Raw genomic sequence first — 21,708 nt, 5'->3', positions numbered from 1 at the left:
TGTCTGCAGCTCCGTAAGGCCATCGAGGGGTCTGTAACGGTGACCGGAGTGAAAGTTCGTCCCCCGCTGGCCAGCTTCCGTGACAGCGGCAACAGCAGCAGCGTTTCAGAAGTTACCGAGCTCCACAAGCTCTGGAGTCGTCACAAGAGCCTGTCGTTGCCACGGGAACCCAACCTCCCTGACCTGGAAGACCAAGGGGAGCAGCCGTCTGAAGGCAGCCTGGTAAATGAGACCGAGTGCACGGAGCTGTCCAGTCAGAACAGCCCCTTACATACAGATGACCAGGCAGAGCTGCCCTACGTCGATACTACTCCCCAAGAGGAGCATCTGCCAAAGCTCCCCTATGACTGTACCCACCCACTTCATGACGACTCGGAGACAGTCGATGAGCATTGCCCGACCCAGAGCGAGGAACCTTTGAGTGAGGGAAGCCCCTCGAACTCGAAGGTTCAACCGGAATGACAGCTGCTTGTTATTGGTAATGCACACTTCATTTACACCATAATCCGGATCGCGAAGTCAACGTTAGGAGGTCAAACGTGGAAGTCATTTAAGCAGTGAAGCACACTGTCCCTTCTGTACTAATCAAACCCCCAATCGCTGGTCCCTGACAAAAAACACGCCGCGTGTGTATGTGTACTTTCTGCAGTGTGACTGATGCTTGTGTTCATGTTGGTAGGATGCAACAGTGCAGGTTTTCAGTTTATGATGTCAGAACATCAGGGTGGCACATAGTCAGGGGGCACAACCAGGCCTATAGTGTGGCCGTCTCACTCGGCCCACAAAAATGTTGTCCCCACCCCAGAGATTTTAGCGAAGGCCCTGTAAACCACAACGGGTGATCATTTTTGAGCATGTGGAATGTATTTTCATCCCAAACTTCTGCAAATGTTGATTTGTAGCTTTTCTGTACTTGTGTGCGTGCGAGTGTTTCGTCTTTGCACAAGTGATCGAGAGTGCGCGAGAGTGACTCAGCTGCACCTAGCCAACGCACCATCTGGTGCCGACACTTTAAATCCAAATAAAATAGTCTCTGAGAGCGAAACTACAATTTCGCTCTAAATATAGCCCTTAATAACCCACACTGCGAGGAAATGCGGAGGGAGGAGGAGTTAAGGAAAACCAATGGGTCGGCAAGAGACGCCACAGAAGACATGGAGGGAACAAGTACATGATGCGGGGGACAAAAATGAGGCCGGATGGATTCACAAAAGAGAGAAGACGGGAGAATGAAGAGTAGATGGAGAACGAACAGCAGTGCCGCAGGAGCTTCCATCCAGAGCAGTTAGGAAGCACATTGTAATTAGCATTCAAATAACAAACCTTTTCCATACCGAAAGGATCAGAAAACATGCACATGGTTTGGTCCCTGTAATTATGAGTAATGATAGCCCACAACATGCAAACATGTTAAGCATGCTCAGATCTGTATCTGATTCAGGACCGGGGGTAGCGTAGCTGCGTGGCTGTTCCAAATATTTCAAAGCATCCTCCCTCACAATATCGATGTTATGGAGACTCCAAGTGGAGAAATGGAGCCTTTTATTCATTTTTAATTATATGCATGCGCCCCAATGCAGTCTTTGCATGCGTACACACGTGCACAAACAATATACATCATGGAGCGCTGGCCCAGCTTTTTAGCCAGCCATTAAAAAGATCATGCAGGGCTGTTATGTGTTACTTCATCGGAATGAACCGATTCGTTAATCCTGGATTGAAAAATCTGCATGTGTTCACAAGTTGAACGTCACACACGACCACACCAATGCCCACAGTTATTCACGAGAGTTGCGAAGCGATACCTATAGTGTAGACTGAGTGCTGAGGTCTCGCTTTAGATCTGCCTAAACCAGCCTTTGTATAAATGTCATCTGCACAGTGACCACAAAGTGTCCCTGTTACTGCGATCTCATCCAGCAATTTTTGAATCAATCAAGTATTAAAATGTGTTTCATTAGAATGATGGATGTTCTGTGTACATGCAATCTTGTCATAGCTGTGTTTTTACTTTTACACGTAAAGCTTTTTAAAATTAAGTTGGAGCTTTGTGCAATAATGTTATATATCCTTGGAAGTAATGTTTGCCAAATTATTTTACTGAACGCTGACTGTATTTCTACAGTGCATATTATTTTTAACATGTTTAAAAAGCACATTAGTTATAAATATAGAAGCCAACAGACAAGCAAGGGTAGGCAATATCTTTCCTGTTCATACAGTATATATATATTTTTTAAATGCCTTCACAATACCTAACATGTTTACTGGACTGTAGAAGCGGTTATTCACGTTTAAGCCTCACATGAGAATGTTTTGTTTGCATCAGAACTATGGTTGAATGATGCTATGCAGTATAGTCAATAACAGCACAAGTACCCTAGACACCGTATTCGCAAAGCAAGCCAGCTTCTGAGTTATGTTTCTTATTTGTGCACTGCAACGAGGGATAAAGGGTTTGATTTAAATGGATCAAGACAAGTGGACCAAAACCATAACCATGCACTCGACTTCCTGACACAGCCTCTCTCTCAGAGATGTCTAATATTAGTTTCTGTGAGTTTAACGTTCATTTGGCTGCACTAATCAGCTGTTTTATGGATAACTTAATCTGGGATAACAGGAATAACTTAAGCTAATAATTATCTTTAGATATGTTGTGTCATGTTTTGTCTCTGTTTGCTGCTTGAGCAGTTTAAATCGAACCCATGGTGTGTAAATTGTTTGCTGATATGCCGCACATTCAGTGTAGAGTTAAGCAATAAGTCTGCTCCCATTTCCTTAAATGGTTTTTATAAATCATTTGCTTGTACAGAATACAGGGTAAAGTAGTATGTATATAAACTCAGTTCACATACCCTGTACATATAGAGATAAGCATTTTGAATCAGCTGTCGCCATTATTTTTCAGACAACATGGAATTGTTTTGTACATCAGTAAATATTAAATTTCAACTTTAAAGGTTGTTTCTGTCTTTTTTATGTTGAATCTTAGAAAACAGTGTTGAGTCTTTTTTTGTCTTGTTTTCAGTGACAATATTTGAATATCCTTAAAATATGATTTGCTTGAGACACCAACAGAATGTTGTAAAGAACATTCTGTAAATAAATATATATGTCAAAATCATAGTGAAATTAATGGTTGAATTCAAACTTATCTCAGAATTAGATTTTGAGACGTCAGCCTGGTTTTCACAGACTGGGTCACAATTTATTTAATGGTGAATCAACGTCGAGATTCGAGAATAACTAATTTAACATTGATTCAACGTTAAATCAAGTCTCTTTTTTTTCTGTTTTACGCATCAATTATATAAAAGTCTATATCACTTTAAGAATGCATTTTAATTTATTAAAAAAACTGTCAATGGAAAGAAAAAACTAGATGTATTGTCCAAAAACACTCTTACGCAGATACTAGATTTCTTGTTTTCTAAGTGAATTAATCCTGTTTATAGCCGTTTAGATATTTCTACTGGAAAAATGAACAGTTTGCAAATTTCAGGAAAAAACGAACTAAATCAGCAGTGAAACCTATGACTATACACATAACTTTAATGCAATCATAATTCTCACATCTGACCTCACATTATTATACAAACAATTTAAAAAAAACTTCATGGGGGATTTACACATTCACATCATGACCGGTCCATATCGAGGAAAAGATGACAGAAGATGGTAACTTAATTTATGGGTTTTACACTGCCTTTCCTCCATGCGTCTGCAACATATGAATACAGTTTGGAAAGGCATTGCACATATTCTTCCTGCCTACTCTTTTACTGTAGCTGCATCTCAAGGTTATTGTACAAACTAGTACGTTAGCTGTACAAAAAAGCCTGTTCATTCAGCAGCCAATCACATATAAAACATCTACTGAAATGAAGCTGAAGATGAGAATGAACGGAAAAATGATAAAGGATTCTCACTCGTTTCATAATATACATCACACAGTGATCATAATAATAACAGGCACATTCTATTCAGAGATACGACGCCCCGTCGAAGAAGATCAACTCCCACTGCACCTCAGCTCTGCTGGAGCAAGCCAAAACACACAAGCACTTCCACCGCGACATCTAATCCAAAAGAAAATAACGAACTTGATCGGTCTTGTCTCTCGGGAAACCGCGGTGCTGAAGCATTAACCACATCGCAAATTTCCAATGAGCATTACGTCACTTTTAACCGGTGACGAAAGGAAATCGCATTTTCCATATGTGAGATATTCCAGACGGTCCTGGTGTGTCGTCACTCGCAGATAATGAGCATCCGGAACACGGCGCGTGCCACAGTGGAAACTGGTACCGTTATGTCACTTTCGTCCTGTTCGCTGGTCAAATGAGAAAACGGTTCTCTTCTGGGTTTTTTTACTCGCTTAAAATAAAAATCACAGAGATAAAGAGGCAGGGATACAGAGGACCAGATAAAACACGAATAAGAAAACAAATCATTGGCTGCGTCTGAAGCCTAAGCAGTCAGCGAATGACTTCACAGGCAGCTTGTGTGTATGTGTAGGCCTACCTCGTAACGGCTTCCAAGTTTTAGCGGTAACAATGACTATATTGAGAATATATAACCACATTCTTATTTATCAGAAGAAATAAAAAAAGTTGAGAGAATATTGACCTATACAAATTAATGAATTCCTTTAAAAATTGTCTTTTTCCACCAACTGTCCCACCTGCACGCATAGGATTGTGGGATGTCACAGACAGCGAAGGAAACGACTATGCAGACTTCAAAACCCAACCAGATGAAGGCATCTTAGAAGACTGTTTGTTACACATACACTGGATAGGAACACCCCCAACTCCCTATACTACGTGTGAAGGCAGCGTTTTTAGCTTTCAGACACAGCCACTGTCTCTGAATGCATAACAGACTGGACAAACACTTCACAGAAGGGATACTACAAAGGGACCAAGACAAAAGGACGAGAGAGAGCGCACAATGTCACTGATTTGAGCCTTCTTCCTGTTCTTCTTCCTCCTCCACCTCATCAAAAGACAAAGCTCCAGACGTATCAGAGATGCTTCTGCAGTGTCTGTACCAGCGGATGACTTCCTGAAAGACGTTGTCCTCTCCTTCCTCCACATCTCCTCCATCCTCTTCGTCCTCGGGTGTGAGACCAGATTCGGAGTAGGAAGTGGAGTAGTAGCAAGAGTCTCCCTTGCTCCACAGAGGCCTGCGATCTGCTTTTGAGGCCCTGTCTTCCTCCTCCTGTGAAAGTTGAGGTTCTTCAGCCCCCTGTGGTTCTTCCTCTGAGATGTCTGGCTCAGTCTGGATGGAGGATAGTTCCTGCGTGCTCCGGTCTGCGTCTGACTGAATGAGCGGGCCAACAGAGGACTGGATTTCATAATTTACGGTCTCAGCCTGATTTGGCACTGGGCAGCTCTGATTGGACAGTACGGCATCTGAGGAAGTAGCATCTACGAACACAGATTGGAGAGGGTTGAAACAAAAAGAGACATGTACAAAGAAGTGAGGTAAGAATGAGACCAAAAACAAGAATAGGAACAAACACAATATAACATGATAAAAAAACGACCGTCACCCTTTAAAAAATTGGTGCTTCAAAAGGTTCTTCACAGCGGTGGCAAAGAATATTTTTGGTTCCCCAAAGAACCATTTTCTCTAAGAGCTGGAATACACTACAAGACTTCGATCAGATTTTGCCCAGATTTTTAGTCTGGACTTGTTGCATAAAGTTAACATTACTAGTTGCACCTCAGTATTGTTGTGCATTAAACATTATGCAATAATGAAAGAGTGTAAGTCATTATATTTATAAAAAAAATATTAAAATGATGGCAACTTACCCACACCCACACCTACCCCTAACCTTACCCTAAACCTAAACTTTATGAATAAAAATGAATTTTAAGTCTCAATTTTATTGAAAACTATAATGTGATAGAAAAAGGTAAAAGAGCGTTTTCAGCGAGAGGTGATTTAGAACCCCAGTCTCCAGTGCCAAAGCTGCACAGACTTTATATCTTACGCCACTGGAGTTGCTGTTTCAGTTAGCGTCGTTCTTACACGTTCTCTATTCCAATCACATATTGGTGGGCGGAGCTAGTGCAAATAGTCTCTGCCAACAAGGCGGGCTATTTGTACTCAGTGTAAATAGACACTCTGTTCAGATTTGTGTAGTGTATTACAGCCTTGAGGTTCTTAGAAGAATTGACGTTGTATGCAAGCTCACCTGAACTCTGAGTTGTTGTGATTTGCTCGTCGTTGACACTAGGATCTCCTTCACAAGACTCATCATCCATATCTTCCTCATCTACAGAGGTCCAGGCACGAAGCTTTGCCTCTGCTATGGCAAACTGCTCAGCCACACCTACAAACATGTAAACAACATGAAGGAATTTATGTAAGATATACAGGGATATACAAAAACCTCTTTAACAAAGATGAAACAGAAGCTTTCTGCTGATGGTTTCTTAAAATCTGCAGTTGAGACATGTGGCTTATGATAGAGGAAAGGAAAGCGCGGAGGATTAGCAAGTGTAGTTGTGTGACTGTAATCTAATTTAGCTTTCAGTTCATGACGAAAGATCTAAAGGTCCTAATTAAAAGAATTAAAAACACATTATTGTTCTTAATTTCTTTTCAGTAATATGAATGATAACATTTTCTACATTACAATCAATGCCTTTTTTGTCTTGTCTGATACATTGAAATAATCATCTGACACGCTGCAGAAATAAGTGAACTGCAAAAATGCTGAAAGGTGACCAGTTGCAGGACCTAATATGTGCACTTATATAATAATGTTTTTAGGTCACACTTCAGTATAGGGAGTGTGGGAATATTTTTCAGATAAAAGTATGATTTAAATATCAATATAATCAATAAGTGTTTTCTTTCATTAAATCATTAAGCTGTGTGATTTTGTCATGTGCTTGCTATCTTACTCAGTAAAATAGTTACTGTGGCAAATGGGGGTTGGAGCCATAAATTATCTAGATCAACACACACACACACACACAGAATGTTTTTCACATAAAAATGTTATGAATCAATCCACTGCATATGTTTTAAGTATAATCATGAGTTGTGATGTGTTTTAATGAATCATAGGATTAAGAAACAACGCTACATAATTAAAAGTATTAGATGATTAAGTGTTTTCTTTTTACTAAAAGAATGTTAAGAATGTTGGTATGTTGTCCGGCCACAGGGAACTGTTTCTAGGAGACCACTCCCCAAAAGAAACTGTCCCTGGAGAACATTCCTCAGGACTGGCGACTGACCACAGGATATACGTTTTGAAATGTTATTTTACAGGAACTAAGAAAAAGGACTTCACGGTGATTGGTGGAAACGGAGCAGCACTCCTTAAAAGGCAGAGGAGGAGTCAGAAGATACGAGCGACGTCACATACTTTATAAATATGGGTGTTTTTGAATAATTTGGGTTGTTGTTGGCTTGTGGTGGAGTGAGGAGATTGTCTTACAACCCAAAGCTTTGTTACTTTTTACATCTGATAATAAAACTTCTATATAATTTGGAGAAAAGTCTCTTTCAAATTTTTGAACATGCAGGACTGCCTTTAAAGTCCAACAGGAGCAAATCTCGCTATTAACAAACCATTAACTACGACTTTTTCCTCAATAAACTCTTCATTTGTGGCTTATTAATAGTTAGTAAGGTAGTTGTTAGGTTTAGGTATTGGGTAGGATTAGGGATGTAGAGTATGGTCATGCAGAATATGTGCTTTATAAGTACTAATAAACAGCCAATATGCCAATAATAGGCATGCTAATAATAACTAGTTAACAGTGAGAATTGCCCGTTACCTGTTTTTATTGTTAATAATGACAATTAACATTCATAATAATAAAAATAATAATGGTGTGGCAGATTTATAATATTTTCAATATTGGTAAAATTATTAAAATATAACTAAGTGAACTGCAAAAAAGGATAAAAAGTGATAAAAGGTGAAAAGCATTTTTTTAAATGGTGTAGCATGTAAACTACAAACTGAAAATAAAATTTCAATTTCAACCTAAAATCTTGATGTTGAAAAACAAAAGTAATCTCCCTGGCGAGAGATCTACAGCTGCACTAATAGGGTAAAAAGAACACACCCACCTGCTGCAAATCGGGCCTCCTGTTCGCCCTCACTGAGATGGGAGTACGAGTTAAAGTGGGACTGCAGTGTAGCAGATGGAGGGTCTAAGGGCTTAGACCAGCCTTTCCACTCAATCAGATGTGCCACCCGTCCCTGAGCCATAGCCGTGGGTTTGGTCACGTGATCCTTCACCACCTGTGAGATGCCTGTAAAGGAAAGCGAAAAGGATAGTTAGCGATCAAAACCTAAATAATAAGCGTGACTGTTTAAGAATGGAGCTATAGGTGTTTTACCGTTAAATGATGATCTGGCCAGAGATGCAATTTCCTGGATGCTAAGGGATTTTCTTGACTTGGGGAGCATATCAATAGGGTCATCAAGCTGAAAAATGAAACAAGAGACATAGCAGAAGCAATGAGGCAATGCATATATTATTTATACCATTGTGGGAAGATTCAGGTCAGATTTAGTTTTAGGTCGTTTTTTATTAACCGCTAATGCACAAATGAAATGAACAAAAAGAATCTTAACATCAGCAAGTATGAAGCCAGCAGCATGATCTTTTGGCCAATAAAATAAGCTGATAAGTAATTTAATGTTAATGACTTGCATGTTGTTTTTCTACTGTATAATTCTACAAAAAAAATCTAAAAGTTTTATAAAACTAAATTTAGAGATAACTATTCATTTTAAAATAAAAAAGTTGCATTTAAAATAACACACTGTAAAAACTCCAACTTGCAAAATGTTCTCCCTACAAAGATAAATAAGTAACTTGAACTTAATTTTTAGTTAAAGGAGTCAAAAGATTGTTTTGCATATACTAAACAAAATGAGCCTAAACATGTTTCTAACAAAGATTATTTTGTTGACTGGACTTAGATTCTCAAGTTTTTGGCCAAAATGCATCAGAAAGTTTGCCCAACTTACAAACCAGTGTGTTCTGAACAAACAACATTGCAAGAGTTTGAAAGTTTCCAAGATGCATTGCAGCATGTTCAATTCTGTGTTTCTTATTTGTTTTTGTGTTATAGATTAGTGTTTTAGTTCTTGCTGGCTTAATTTATGCTTTGATATTGTTGTTACTGTTAGTTATCTGTTGTGTTTAGAGGTTTTTAATGAATGATGGTTTTTGATTGTTACCATGCGGTTGAGGTTTGTGTGTTCAATGTTGAGGTGCGTGACACAATGACAAAACCTGTATAAATGCACTCAACACAAACTGTTTAAACAGTTATTTGATCTGGTCTGTTTGAGGCAGAAAACACGTACAATTGTAGTAAAAGACAAATCAATTTGTTTCTTTTTAATAACCAATCTATATTCTCTATTTATGTTCAGCCAACATAAAATATTTTGATCTGTTGTTCATAAGGTAAACTTGACTATGTTGTGACAACTAATGATTTAAACATATTTTTAAGTTGGTTGGACTTAATTCTCTGTTTGTTGAGTTAACTCAAAAATGTGCTTGTGATAGGTTACCTTATAATTTAAGTCGACGCAACAATTTTTTTTCACAGTGCATTAAAAGGTGTGTAAACTTTGTAAAAAAAATTATAAATTATTTTTTTCTACCGCTCTGTTATCAGTACATGCACATGTGTTCTTTAAGAGAAATCACTGCTCTTAAACGCTTATACTGCAAATTGTCCATTAAGGTATCCATTAAATCACGAATTACATCGAAGTGAGTCAAATGTTAAAAGTTTAAAATTTTAAATTTCAGTATAAGCGGACATTAACAATATCTCACAATACAACAAATTCAACAAAAATCAATAAAATCATTCAATATCTGATATGGTCTCAATTTCTTGTGCGTTTATATCAGTAGTCAACTGTAGAACCAGAGCAGATTGACACTAGAACACATAGGCCACCAAAAACTTGCCAATAACGTCCCTTATCTTATGAAATCTGCAGACACAAATCTCGCACTGAATTATTGGATGTATTAAGCAAGTAGCAATAGGACCTCCAAATGAAAGTTAACACTATAAGGCCTGAGACAGTTTAAGCTCCACCCCAGAAACACATGCCAAATCCATCAATTAATCCTTTTGACAAATATATGCTTTAAATTAGATTACAATATTGATGCGTATGGTATAGTGACATTGGCAGCTCACATATCTGTGAAATTAATAATCAAAGCACCTCAGACATTTTTGGCCAATCAAGACTCTTCCTGTTCTTTCTAATTTGCAAACAGCATTCAATGGCATGTCAGATAATATTAGCCAACAGTCCTCAACATGATAATAAAACGTCTGGCCACAGCTGGGGGCTAATGACCTGTGGCATTTCATATTAATGGGTTACAGGATCAAACTCTGAACTGACGCGACATCCATCGGTCTGAAAAGGGGACTGATGCATTCGATTGTACTGCATACCTTTCAGAAACAGATCTAGTTTCTATTTTCAATTCAGGTGAGGTGAAGGATTTGTAAACCACAAAACCTATGCCTTGCTGCATTTTGGCATCAACTCCCCCATCATCACGCACACACATACATAAAATACCACACAGGTGGTTTAGAATCGCACGTACGTGACATCACAGTCTAGGAGAAGGTAGATATACTTAAGTCAGATTGCCCTTTAAAGCTCATAAGAATAAAGGAGCTCGTGAAGAAGATTGCAGAGGCACCAGCTGCCAGCCATCTTTTAGTTCGGTATTTGGGTCAAATGTTTCTGTGATTTGGGGTTAGCCATTACATTACATGCGAGACACGCATGGTCAAAATAATTGGAATGAGGTCAATTAAGCAAATTGTGATTATTACTTTTTTTTGTTTATTAATATATATTGTGATTTGCTTACAAACAGCTGTCTATGACCTAAAGACCAAAACATTTCAATGTTAGTTTATTTAAGCTTTAACTCTCGGCAGATGTCCATTATACATTTAGATCTAGATTATAGATGTAGTAGATTTAAAGCCTTTATAACAAAAAACATAAATAAACACCACATATACTTAAATGTTCCTCTAGTCCATAATACAAAATGTAGTATGTCAAAAATCAAGCAATAAAGTAATACGTATGTTTTAGAATAATCTGTAATAAGCATATTCAATTTAAAGTGTATTTGGACATACTATTATTGCTATAAGTGGGACCAAACAATTAAACTAAACAATGAGCCATTGCGCATCTTGGAAAAATAATGCGGTGCCTCTCAACAAGCACTGTGCGTGTGCACGATAAACAAACAAACATGATTAGCCTTTTTAAGGTCAAACATATTCCAGTAATCGCAACCGAATTTTAGTCGCGCCGAACGATAAAGCAAGTTAAATAGGTTGAGCTCAATTCACGGAAAGCAACACAATGCAGTTAACGCAATATAAGGGCGGTCGTTATAGCAACAGGTAACCCGTGAACCATCTGTCCCTGAGCATCATTAATTCCCATTGACCATGCACGACACGCAGCCACAGCTCTATGAAATGTGCCGTTGTATTCGAGCCATAGGGTTTGTTGTGTTTTTGATGTATCGAAGTATAAAAATCTTTCCAAATAAACAGTTAGCCTACGTTGTGCATCATACCTCGCCCGCGTTTTACATGTGAACGTTTTCATTCAGAAGAAAGTTATTTGAAATACACATTTCAAATAGAATTAAATAAATGGCAAAAATAATTGGTTACTTTCAGGTGCATTTTTGCGGCTAATTGAAGGATGACAGATTAGGCCCTGTTAGATGAATCTCATCTCTGAAGTGAGGGTGACACAACAGGACACGCGATCCAAAGTAACAGAGCCCAGGAAATGATTGACCGATTGATGAGGAGAGATCGTGTTCATAAACAACAGCGCAACAGCTACAGCGCGTTTGTGTCCTGGCAACAGGCGACCGCTGTCTCCACCAACTATTATTCAGCCCACGATACGTGACGGCCTATTGCCATCTCAACACAGTAACACATGCATTACATCCATCAAAAGCACGAACACTGACGGCGCTGTAAAAAAAAAACCGGACAGGCATTTTGTCAGTGACTCGGGGTGCGCGCTTACCTTTAGATTCAGTTGGGGTAGTGCTGTCAAAAGCATTGCACATGGATACAGCATTAGCCTCCGATCTGAAGAGAATAATCCCGAAGCCGTCTTCGGCAGCGAATAACAGTCTAGAAACGAGTGCCGTTAACCCACGAAACGCATCGTCCCCACCACACTGAATCTATCTGACAGCGTCATCCCACCTGTAATGCGCGCGCTCTTAAAGACATACGATGCTGTTTCGCGAGCGCAGAGCTGGTGTGATGGGTGCAACGCGTGTCGATTTTCCCTAGTTTATGTTCATTCTCTATGTTAAGAACGTACGCCTGTGGCAGTTTGTAAAGCAGTCACGAACATCCTTGCCATCTTGAGTTAATAGAAAACGCGTTCTTCACCTGCGATTGCACCTCGCATACACGTAAAAAAAAAGGAAGCATACCACATACACTACACGAACACATTATACAGACATATTCCATTGCTTTGACAATTATGCTTGCGCTTAAAAGGCATCACAACCGATTAACATTTCAAGGTCGAGAAGCAAAGATAAAAGCACACTGTGCTCCATTATGCAACCTGTTTAGAGGAAAACAAATCATCTTTAATTCAGCACTAGTCAGAAGCCATAACAGCAGATGTGCATGAGATACATGGAAAAAGTGTTATAAGCTAGTCATGTCTCAAGGGTGGACTGTGGTTTACAATAACTGCAGGAACTCGGTCTACCTTCTGTGACCTCTTGTTCTTAGGCATAAGATGAACATTGTTAAAAGAGAAAGTAACAGTAAAATATATTAGTCAAGTATGTAATTACAATACTCGTAACGAGCATGTATTCGATGGCAATCGTTTTCAGAAATCTCTGTGGGTAGTTGACAAATACAGTGCCCTATAGTGTGACGTCAAAAACCTAGAAAACAAAGTGTTTATACTATATTTTTGTAATATAAAATAGCATAAGAGATTTATTTTCATTGTTAGTTTACATTTTTGCTGTCACACCACAGGACGCATGCATCCGAAACAAACGCTACATTATTGAAGTTGAATGTAAAACGCATCGTGTAGTCAATTATTGGCCAAATCAGAGCTGTTCACGTTTATGACTCAGTTTAAAATACCGCAGCAGCAGATTGGCGTTACTTCGTAAAGCAAGCATTTCAGTGTAAGAATCGGTTGCTCTCACGCCCTCTTCCGGCAGAAAGATGAGTTAGCGTTAAAGCTCCAAATAACCCAGACTGCAGTACTTTTCGTTTTCAACAAACAGCAGTAAACCGACCACGTCTGCCCCCAAGACTCCACATCCCTCAAACACACTCTATTTAGCAACTTGAAAGTCTTTTATTATTTGCAATGTTTCAACTCTCCAACGTTTCCAGTTCGATGCGAAAGCATTAATTCCTTAAATAATAGAGCAAAAAATATTTACACAATTCGTTTCAATAAAACTAGTCAACTGCTCATTGTAAGCACCTCTTACCATGTGGAAGAAAACAAATCTTAAATACAGGTAAACTGCCATTTCTGTTGGAAAAAATAAATGGCATAACATCAGATTTTTTTACTTTTAATTTCTGAAAATAAAACAAAAAAACATTTCCATATATATGTACAGAATGCTCCTGAAATGTGTTTCCACTTTGCAAGTAGAAAAGGCTTTAGGATCATTACTGTCATTTCATCAAGTTGATTTTTATATATGCTTCAAGTTTTAATGATTTCTCTTAAAATTCCACTGCAGGCTTGCTCAAGCAGGGCTTCTACGAAGACCCTGACCAGTTCTTCAAGAGAGGTAAGATGCAAAAGTGTGGGGCAGGAGGCAGGACATGGATGGCCTGTTTAGGAAGCATGTTGGACCTCCCTCCTCTTCCAGCAGCACTAAAAAGGTCTAAAAGGTCAAAGTCACTGTCATCCTGAAGTTCAACAGGCCCACCCCTTACTAAAGTAAATAGGAAGCAAAGAAAGGGGAAATACAAACACCACTCGAATTTCATTTGTCACTGAGAATTCAGCATACATTTCTCCTTTGTCGATTTAAAAACACGAATTCCTCTCACGCACGTGAAAGAAAACAATCCCTATCATAAGAGCTCCATGTTTGATCTGACATTACAAACCTAAAAGACATGATCACCATCATACCCTCCTCTACACATGATGTATGACATCACATCTGCTCTGTCACACAACACGTTGCATATAAATCTATATTAACATGTAAGAGCAGCGTTGGTTTGTACAGTTTAAGAATTTCTCAAAATATAAATGACAATGAATCGTTAAAACATTTAAGCAGTCCTGCAGATCTTTTTTTACATTTTATTTCGTTTTTGGTGGACTTCAGCCACAAGAGATAAAGAGCGCAAAAGAAACGACGAGAATGATTGTAGTTTATATCTGAGCCACCCTCAACAGATAAGACTGGCTTCATAAGGATCAAGTTCGCTCTGTTTGTCGGATGTCCTCCTCCAGTCTCCAGCACTGGTTTTCGTCCAGTGATAACTGGACCATTGTGGTTCAGAATTAGCTGTTGTCAGACTCGTCCTCGTCCTCAGCCTCCCGTAACCACGTGAAGAAAGCAGTGACTGACTTCAGGGCCACACCCTTCCCAAGCTGCTCTGCCGGGTCTTTGCTGGACTCCCATTTGTAGAAGGCCTCCTCCTTTACCACGTCCTCATCGTATAGAGCGTCAAAGAACATGCGGAGTAAATCTAGGTAAAAGAAACAATGCCATTTACAGGGGTTAAAGCAAAAAAACCCTGAGCCTGAACTTTCGTTTTGCAGGGTTGCGAGAGTAGACACATACGCAGGGTTATTTGTCACACAAAAAAACATTATTTCTCTTGAGACTAACTAGTAACATGTCATTTTTGAGCTTCTCAGACAGACGTAAACTTTGATGGTATGTGTATGGATCACAGAATGACTCGAAAGAAGTGGGGGCATAATTATAACCCACAAAACCATAGTTTTATGCAATTATGGTATATAAAAACATAGCTTAACATACCAAATTAATCATAATAAAAATCCTACTTTTTAAAAAGAAAACAAACAAGACTCACATTTTTTGGCCTATCGATGGTGGTATTTTGAGAGCAAAATAAAGTGACCAGATCTATGATGAATTTTGTACTCTAGTACTAACTAACTATTTTGTGCTCTAGTAGTAATTTAATCATTAGTTTCATAGGTATTAATGGTGATGATATGGCACAAGTCACATCCACAACACATAGTAATGAGATCACAGTTGGTCAAAGCAGGTTAGCATAAATGAGCACTCAAAAAAGCTAAAGTGATCACCTTTTTGAGCTTGTTTATTTATTTTTTAATAATGATCAGTGGAGGCAGATTTATTTTCCATTTTTAAACTCCTACTGGCAAATTTTGCACTACAAACTGTGAAACGAAAACAATATAAATTCCTATTAAAGCTACAAAGGTTACGGAGTCAGCAGTGAGTGCTTCTCTTTTCATTTGATTGAGTCATTTAAACCACATAGAAAACGGATGTCAAAACATTAGTGACAGCAGCCTAATATTCCTTCTATTCTTTCTCAACTTTTTACGCTGACTTCAGACAAAAACGACCATGTTTATGACTTAACTCTGTGAGATGGGTGCAATAAGCTGTGAAAAAGTTTGAAAATGATTTAGATGCTTTAGAAATCGATCCTCGATATCTCAATCGCAGTTAGCGCGCGCATCACGCGCATAAGTGGAGGTCTGATTAGATGATTTGCCGAAACACCACAAAGTTATCGATCTTTATGTCACAGTCTCCAGTTTTTTTACTCTCGATCCTGCCGACTGTTCGCTTGCTAACGTACTCTCCAACGTGACATCTCCACTCCGGCAACCAAGACCCGCCCCATTTTAATTCTGATTGGCTAGTAATGTTTGTTTGGTTGAGAGTGATAGCAGTGTTCCTCTCATACCATTGGTAGGCGAACTTATGAACTCGAACTGATATCAATAACATTTTAAATGTAATATTTTTAAACGCAAATCTTTTTTTCCGCAGTCAAACGCCGCAAGCCGGAGATCTGGCACGGTGCCGGAAAACTTTAAACCCTGTACTTATCTACACCCCAAAAAAGGTTCAAAAAAGGAGTTGGGGGAAAATTAAGAGAGGAACTCACTGGCTGGCTGCTCCATCTGCACCATGAGAGCCTGGAGAGCGTAGAGCGCATGCAGCTCCTTCGGTTCATCGGACAGGTACTTGTGTAACAGTTTGGCCCTTTGCTTAATCTGCTCCAAATCCACCTTGTAAGGGTTCTCACCTGTACAGGTTAATGAATGCATAATGCAATTAAAACCAGGTTCGGGTCAAACTGAGGAAAGTGGATCAGATCACTCATGGAGGGTTCACTTACATATAATGGCCGACTGACACACAGACGTCATCAGCGCCCGCACAAACTGATTGGAGCTAATCTGCTGCTCATCTAGGTTGGCCTTTAAAGGACAAAAACTGCAGTCAAGACACAGCACCATACCCTAAAAAATTATTCCAACAGCCTAATGTTCGATTAAAGAGCTTTGAATCTCTGCCAAAGCACACACGCTCACCTCCATCCAGTCATAGATCCTCTGGTTGTTGGCTTTTTCCTGCAACAACCTGTCTAAATGTTTACTCAGCTCTTCTGCAGTCAGCTCTTTCTTACTGGGCTTCTCGGACTCCTCACCCAGAGTGAACTCCATCTTCTGCAAACGCAACATCTTAATGAACTCCATATTCATAAGAACATTCGTTTAAAGGCGAGAGTGGAATAAGCTACGGCGCTTCTTAAATTGTCCTCTAAAGAAATAAGATGTACTAATTCACAATTCCGTTTCAAAACTCTTACTTAACTGCACATTATTACTTTTCTTAAACCAGATGGAAAACATATAATAGTATTTCTAGAAGGTGATTGTATTTCCTGCATTAGAAGGCAATGCTCTCAGATATTTTAAATTATGTTTTTAACCGGCGCACCTTTCACTTGCATTGGTTTTGTCTCCATACAATAGAAGTGAATTGATGCTGGCGCTGTTCAGATACCAACATTCTCATGGATTAAAGTGAAAAAATTATTCAGACTTTTTTTCAGGCCACGTCATATTCCTTTAACTAAATAGTCAAAACCAATAGCGTTTTAAAGGGAGATGTTTTGAACCACTTTACGAAGTATTGCCAGTTTGCATATTTTAAAAGCTATTTTTAATCTATGAAAAAAATTTACTTGCCTAGACAAATAATCAACCATCTATAACTTTTCAGTGCATTTTTTAACTTATCTCATGAGACCAAACAGTGTTTTCTGAAACTCTTAATAATTAACAGAAAAAAGAACAAAATAAAAGCACCACTAAAGACCAAAATTTTTGTTTGTATTTTTTGACCAAAATTTTTGCTTGTCCAGAGTGCTTTTCACTTTTTCTGCCATTTGGCTGTAAAACCATATTCCTGAAGCTTGGCTACACCTGACACCCGTTTCAGTGTTTGACTAGCTACAGTGACTAGTTTCAGTGTTTGACAGGCGACCATTAAGAAGGTATCACCTTAACATTTCCATGGCGACGTGGCACTGCTTATCACGTGACACACCGCAGAGCCACAGCCGCTGTATGACTGATGCATTGCTTTTACATAATTTTTCTTTTTTACTCAAAAAAATTCACAAACTGTTAACTATGTCATGAAATATCTGACATTCCGATTGTCAAATATGTGCATATGAATGTGCTTCATTGCTATAAGCGGGCGCCGCCATGTTTGTTTCTGCCGTGGTCTGAGATCTGTCAGATTTACATCACGTGAATTCATCCACTTCTCTTAAAAAACACAAATGTAAGTGCCTGGTGAACTGGTAGAAGAATTGAGTAATCTTAACAATTGCTTACATTGCAGATACTGTGTCTGATGTGATTAAAACACATCAGTCAAATCATTCGTCGCTCTAAATGTATTTTGTGCTTGTAGGCACGTGTATATGTCTGAAGGCTAAATTAAACATTATGTGGTTGAAAGCACTGCATAGTTGTGATATGTGACACCGGTGTGATCGTACACATAAAGGGTTAACAACATTATGAAAAGTGAATTTAAGACATTAAGGACAGGCTGGAACTCTGCAATTGATGGAAATCCGTCGTAGACTCGCTGCAATTAGCGGAAATCCGTCTTAGCGACGGAGAACTTTAATCCATGCATTCTTCAAAATATCTTCTTGTGTTTAGTGAAAGAAAGTCAACCAGGTTTGAAATGACAAGAGGGTGGTTAAATGAGGACAGACGCTTCATTTTTGGGTGAACTGTAACTTTAGGTTTGCCTTGCCAAAATTACACTTCTCATTATGAAAAATTACTTTTGACAAAGAAAAAACAATTAGGCATTTTTAATGCTTACTCTTGCATCTTCTGCACTAATAAAACATAAAACATAAAACATAGTCAAGAACAAAGGACCAGACAAAACAATACAAAATAAAAGAGCTTTTAGTACCTTCTCTGTAACAAAGTTATTGACATCCTCATCCTCAGGCAAGAAGTCTTTCCAGCTAAGTCCCGCCTCTAACCACATAACTCCAGCCTTTTTGTGACTCTGAGGATTACACAAATAAACATTTATAAGATTCTTTTAGGTTTTAATATAGAACAACAAATTTTTATATTATGCAAATATTTAACAGCATAAAACTCACAAGCCCTTTGCAGAGAAGGTTAAGCAGTTCAACCAGCAGAACAGCTGCTTTTCCCATAGGCAGAAGAGGTTTGGACAACTCCCTGTAAAACAGAATGTTTAAAACAATCATGTTTACATACATTCACATCTTTGCTTTCAATGGGAAACCATATACAAAGAATAATAAAATCATAAAATACTGTAGGAGCAGGGACTAACCTAAAGAGCTGGCCCATGGGGATGCCTCCCTCTTGTAACATGGGTGTGATGATCTCAGCCAGGTAAAGCCAAATGTGCGGAATGTCAATAGCCATGTCATCAGCTATTTCCAGAATCTCCTGTAGTCTAGAGTAAACATAAAAAAGATCAGTCATTTAAACCAACAGTGCCTTAACAGCATGAAAGAAATCACAAAGTACAAACAACAAACCTTTGCCATATAAGCCAAAGCAAAAAAATCAACATGATTAGACAGACCCTAAAGCTGTTATTCTTTTCAGTGAACCACAAATGTAGAACACTGTGTCATTTCGGTACAAGAACATAGTGGGTTAAGGCTTTCAAGTTCCCATGCTATGGGAGCAATTCCTCTTAAGTCATATTCACTGATAATTGTGTCCTTGTTCAATTACAACAGGACAAGCAATGACACCTGGAAAATTGCTGGTAATTATTAGACCCATATCAATTCTTCCAAAACCTGCTTACTAAAACACATAAATATAGACGGGTCTCAGGTGTATTTACCACCATGTCCCAACACAAGACAAAGCTGTTCCTCAGTTAAATTTCCGCATTTGGCAGACGCTTTTATCTAGAGGTTGACCAACTTTTGGGATTTTTTAAACAATCGACCGATTGTGCTGCAAATTAGGCCGATTAACAGGCAGGTGCATCTGTGAGCAGCTAAGCGTTGTTGTGGAACACGCGATGCTGCCTCTGTCGGAATAACACTGATGTCCCTCTGCCTGCTAACATTTTAACTACCTGATAACTTCACAAGAAAACTCTGGGCTCTGTTTATACTTGGTATTAAGATCTGTCTATCAAATGGAAGAAATAAGTGCGCACAAGTTACAAATGAACGCGACCGGGGCAGATAAACGTACAGAGAGAAGCAGGGTTTTTTCTGCTCTGACATCCGCGAGACGCGCTGAACACTGTGAGTGTTAGAAATCTGAAATGAAGAGAAAACATTCTGCTTCTTGGTTTTTCATCATTAAACCAAACTTTAAAGTCTTCAGCCAAAGTTTAAATCCTGACTTGTTTTCCCTCGTTTACACATTATGTCCGTATGCGGTCTTTTGCGGCTGTTTAAACGCATTCGGCCACAAGAACGTCTATTTCCTGTCGGCTTGAAAAAGGCTAAAAGCTAAATATAACTAAAAACGCAGTAATGATAAGCAGGCTGTATAATATGAGTGATTTTTGTATGACCATTTGACTAATAGCTGTGTCTGCAAACAAACATGAACAAAAAGCATCCTTCAGAACAGTTTGAGAAGGAGCTTAAAAGTTTTGAGCAATGTATTATTACTATGAATTAGACTGCTAGCTTGTACCCTGCAATAAACACTTACTCAATCTTTCTCAATCAAGTGCACTGATTTGAAAAGACATTTCTTCAATAAATGTTTAATTTAAGCAAAATTCTGTTTCACTTCAGTGTTAATTTCGTTGACAAAAACTATGACGAAAAGTATTTGTTAACGACATATTTTCACTGACGAGAACGAGACGATAACTAAATAAAAATGAATGCATGATAACGAAAACTTTAATAAAAATACATTGACATGTTCGTCAACTAATAAAAACGAGACGAAAATATTATTGTCCCACCTGGCAGACATCAGTTTGCGCGCATGTGCTGCTTATCTCATATAAATGGTAGAGAGAAGGGGAAGCACAGACATATATTCTGTCTCCAAGTGGTTTACAAAGCGTCATATTTTCCTTCACAATCGCCGGTAAAACGCCGCAAACTTGAAGCGCGACTGCAGGCGAGTCACCCCGAAACACATTATAAAGGCAGCACAAACGTTTTTACATGCCTATGTTAACTTAACACGAGCTGCTGCATAACGTGAAATGCAACAAAGTCAGCCAAAAGAAACCAGCGCTGTCCTCTACTGATTATAGAAGTGATGAAGTGAGTCAAACTGTACATTCAAACCAAATATGTAACATGTTTGCATGACTAAAGAAATGTAATATTATATAAATTGTATGTCTTTTTGAAAGCTATTTCTCATTCATTGCTGTCTCAAGCAAAGACAGTGCAGTGCATTCTTTCTTCAAAGAGGCATGCCATGAGCCAATAGCCTTTGAGTGTGAGCCCTGTCAGAGCGTTTCATTGGTTGAATGAACTGAATGAATACGCCCTACTTAACGAGTCATTTGAGTCAAATGGGATTGAATGAACTGGAACATGTCGTTCATGGTCTAATATTCTGTGTTCTAACAATGCAAATCTAGTTACTGAACTTTTCTGAAAAATAAAGGTAATGACCTGGTTTAATTTCATTCTAAGGTGAAGTAAATTATGTCAAAACAGATGAATCTTTGTATGGAACATTTAATTACACCAAGTAAATGATTTAAACCATTTAGATTTTAGTAGACTAAATATAATGTATATTTATTCGACTAAAATGTTTTTCATATTTCGTCGACTAAAACTAGACTAAAACTAAAATGATGGGGTTGACTAAAATTGACTAAAACTAAATTGCATTTTCGTCAAAAGACTATGACTAAAACTAAATCAAAATATGCTGTCAAAATTAACACTGTTTCACTTCTTATTGCTTAATTAGATTTAATGAGATGAAGCTGGAAAAAAGAAAATCGGCCAAACATATCGGCCATCGGCTGGCCTTATTTCTAAAAATCTGCATCGGCCAGAGAAAAACCCATATCGGTCGAC

General features: G+C 38.5%; 3 protein-coding genes across 25 annotated transcripts in view; 1 reads left to right on the top strand and 2 right to left on the bottom strand.

Moving 5' to 3' along the window:
- Positions 1-2,966, top strand: part of clcn2a (chloride channel, voltage-sensitive 2a) — a 53,133-nt gene extending 50,167 nt beyond the window's left edge. For all 8 annotated transcript variants that reach the window (XM_057333199.1, XM_057333198.1, XM_057333196.1 and 5 more), the window contains one exon: positions 10-2,966. In XM_057333199.1, coding sequence (XP_057189182.1) covers positions 10-462 — 453 coding nt within the window. In that variant the 3' untranslated portion in view covers positions 463-2,966. The remainder of the gene's footprint in view (positions 1-9) is intronic.
- A 115-nt stretch (positions 2,967-3,081) lies between these two features.
- Positions 3,082-12,513, bottom strand: fam131aa (family with sequence similarity 131 member Aa). The gene is made up of 5 exons (XM_057333202.1): positions 12,122-12,513; positions 8,383-8,470; positions 8,110-8,295; positions 6,212-6,349; positions 3,082-5,435 (listed from the first exon to the last, which is right to left on the bottom strand). Exons 1-5 carry the CDS (start codon positions 12,173-12,175, stop codon positions 4,960-4,962), a joined length of 942 nt encoding a protein of 313 aa, XP_057189185.1. The 5' UTR covers positions 12,176-12,513; the 3' UTR covers positions 3,082-4,959.
- Positions 12,514-13,409: 896 nt separating this feature from the next.
- eif4g1a (eukaryotic translation initiation factor 4 gamma, 1a) overlaps positions 13,410-21,708 on the bottom strand; it is a 42,110-nt gene continuing 33,811 nt past the window's right edge. For all 16 annotated transcript variants that reach the window (XM_057333138.1, XM_057333140.1, XM_057333139.1 and 13 more), the window contains 7 exons: positions 18,999-19,124; positions 18,799-18,880; positions 18,600-18,698; positions 16,682-16,816; positions 16,486-16,567; positions 16,252-16,392; positions 13,410-14,817 (listed from right to left, as the gene is read on the bottom strand). In XM_057333138.1, coding sequence (XP_057189121.1) covers positions 14,630-14,817; positions 16,252-16,392; positions 16,486-16,567; positions 16,682-16,816; positions 18,600-18,698; positions 18,799-18,880; positions 18,999-19,124 — 853 coding nt within the window. In that variant the 3' untranslated portion in view covers positions 13,410-14,629. The remainder of the gene's footprint in view (positions 14,818-16,251; positions 16,393-16,485; positions 16,568-16,681; positions 16,817-18,599; positions 18,699-18,798; positions 18,881-18,998; positions 19,125-21,708) is intronic.

Source organism: Triplophysa rosa, linkage group LG5, assembly GCF_024868665.1.
Source record: "Triplophysa rosa linkage group LG5, Trosa_1v2, whole genome shotgun sequence".
NCBI classification, from domain to species: domain Eukaryota; kingdom Metazoa; phylum Chordata; class Actinopteri; order Cypriniformes; family Nemacheilidae; genus Triplophysa; species Triplophysa rosa.
This window is presented reverse-complemented; position numbering and strand designations above follow the sequence as displayed.

Excerpts from the sequence above, each read along its gene's own strand:
- fam131aa (XM_057333202.1), bottom strand. The coding sequence starts at position 12,175 with ATGCTGTATCCATGTGCAATGCTTTTGACAGCACTACCCCAACTGAAT. Across the intron at positions 8,471-12,121 it reads TACCCCAACTGAATCTAAAG|CTTGATGACCCTATTGATAT; the intron begins GTAAGCGCGCAC and ends TTCATTTTTCAG. Across the intron at positions 6,350-8,109 it reads GGAGGCCCGATTTGCAGCAG|GTGTGGCTGAGCAGTTTGCC; the intron begins GTGGGTGTGTTC and ends ACATGTTTGTAG.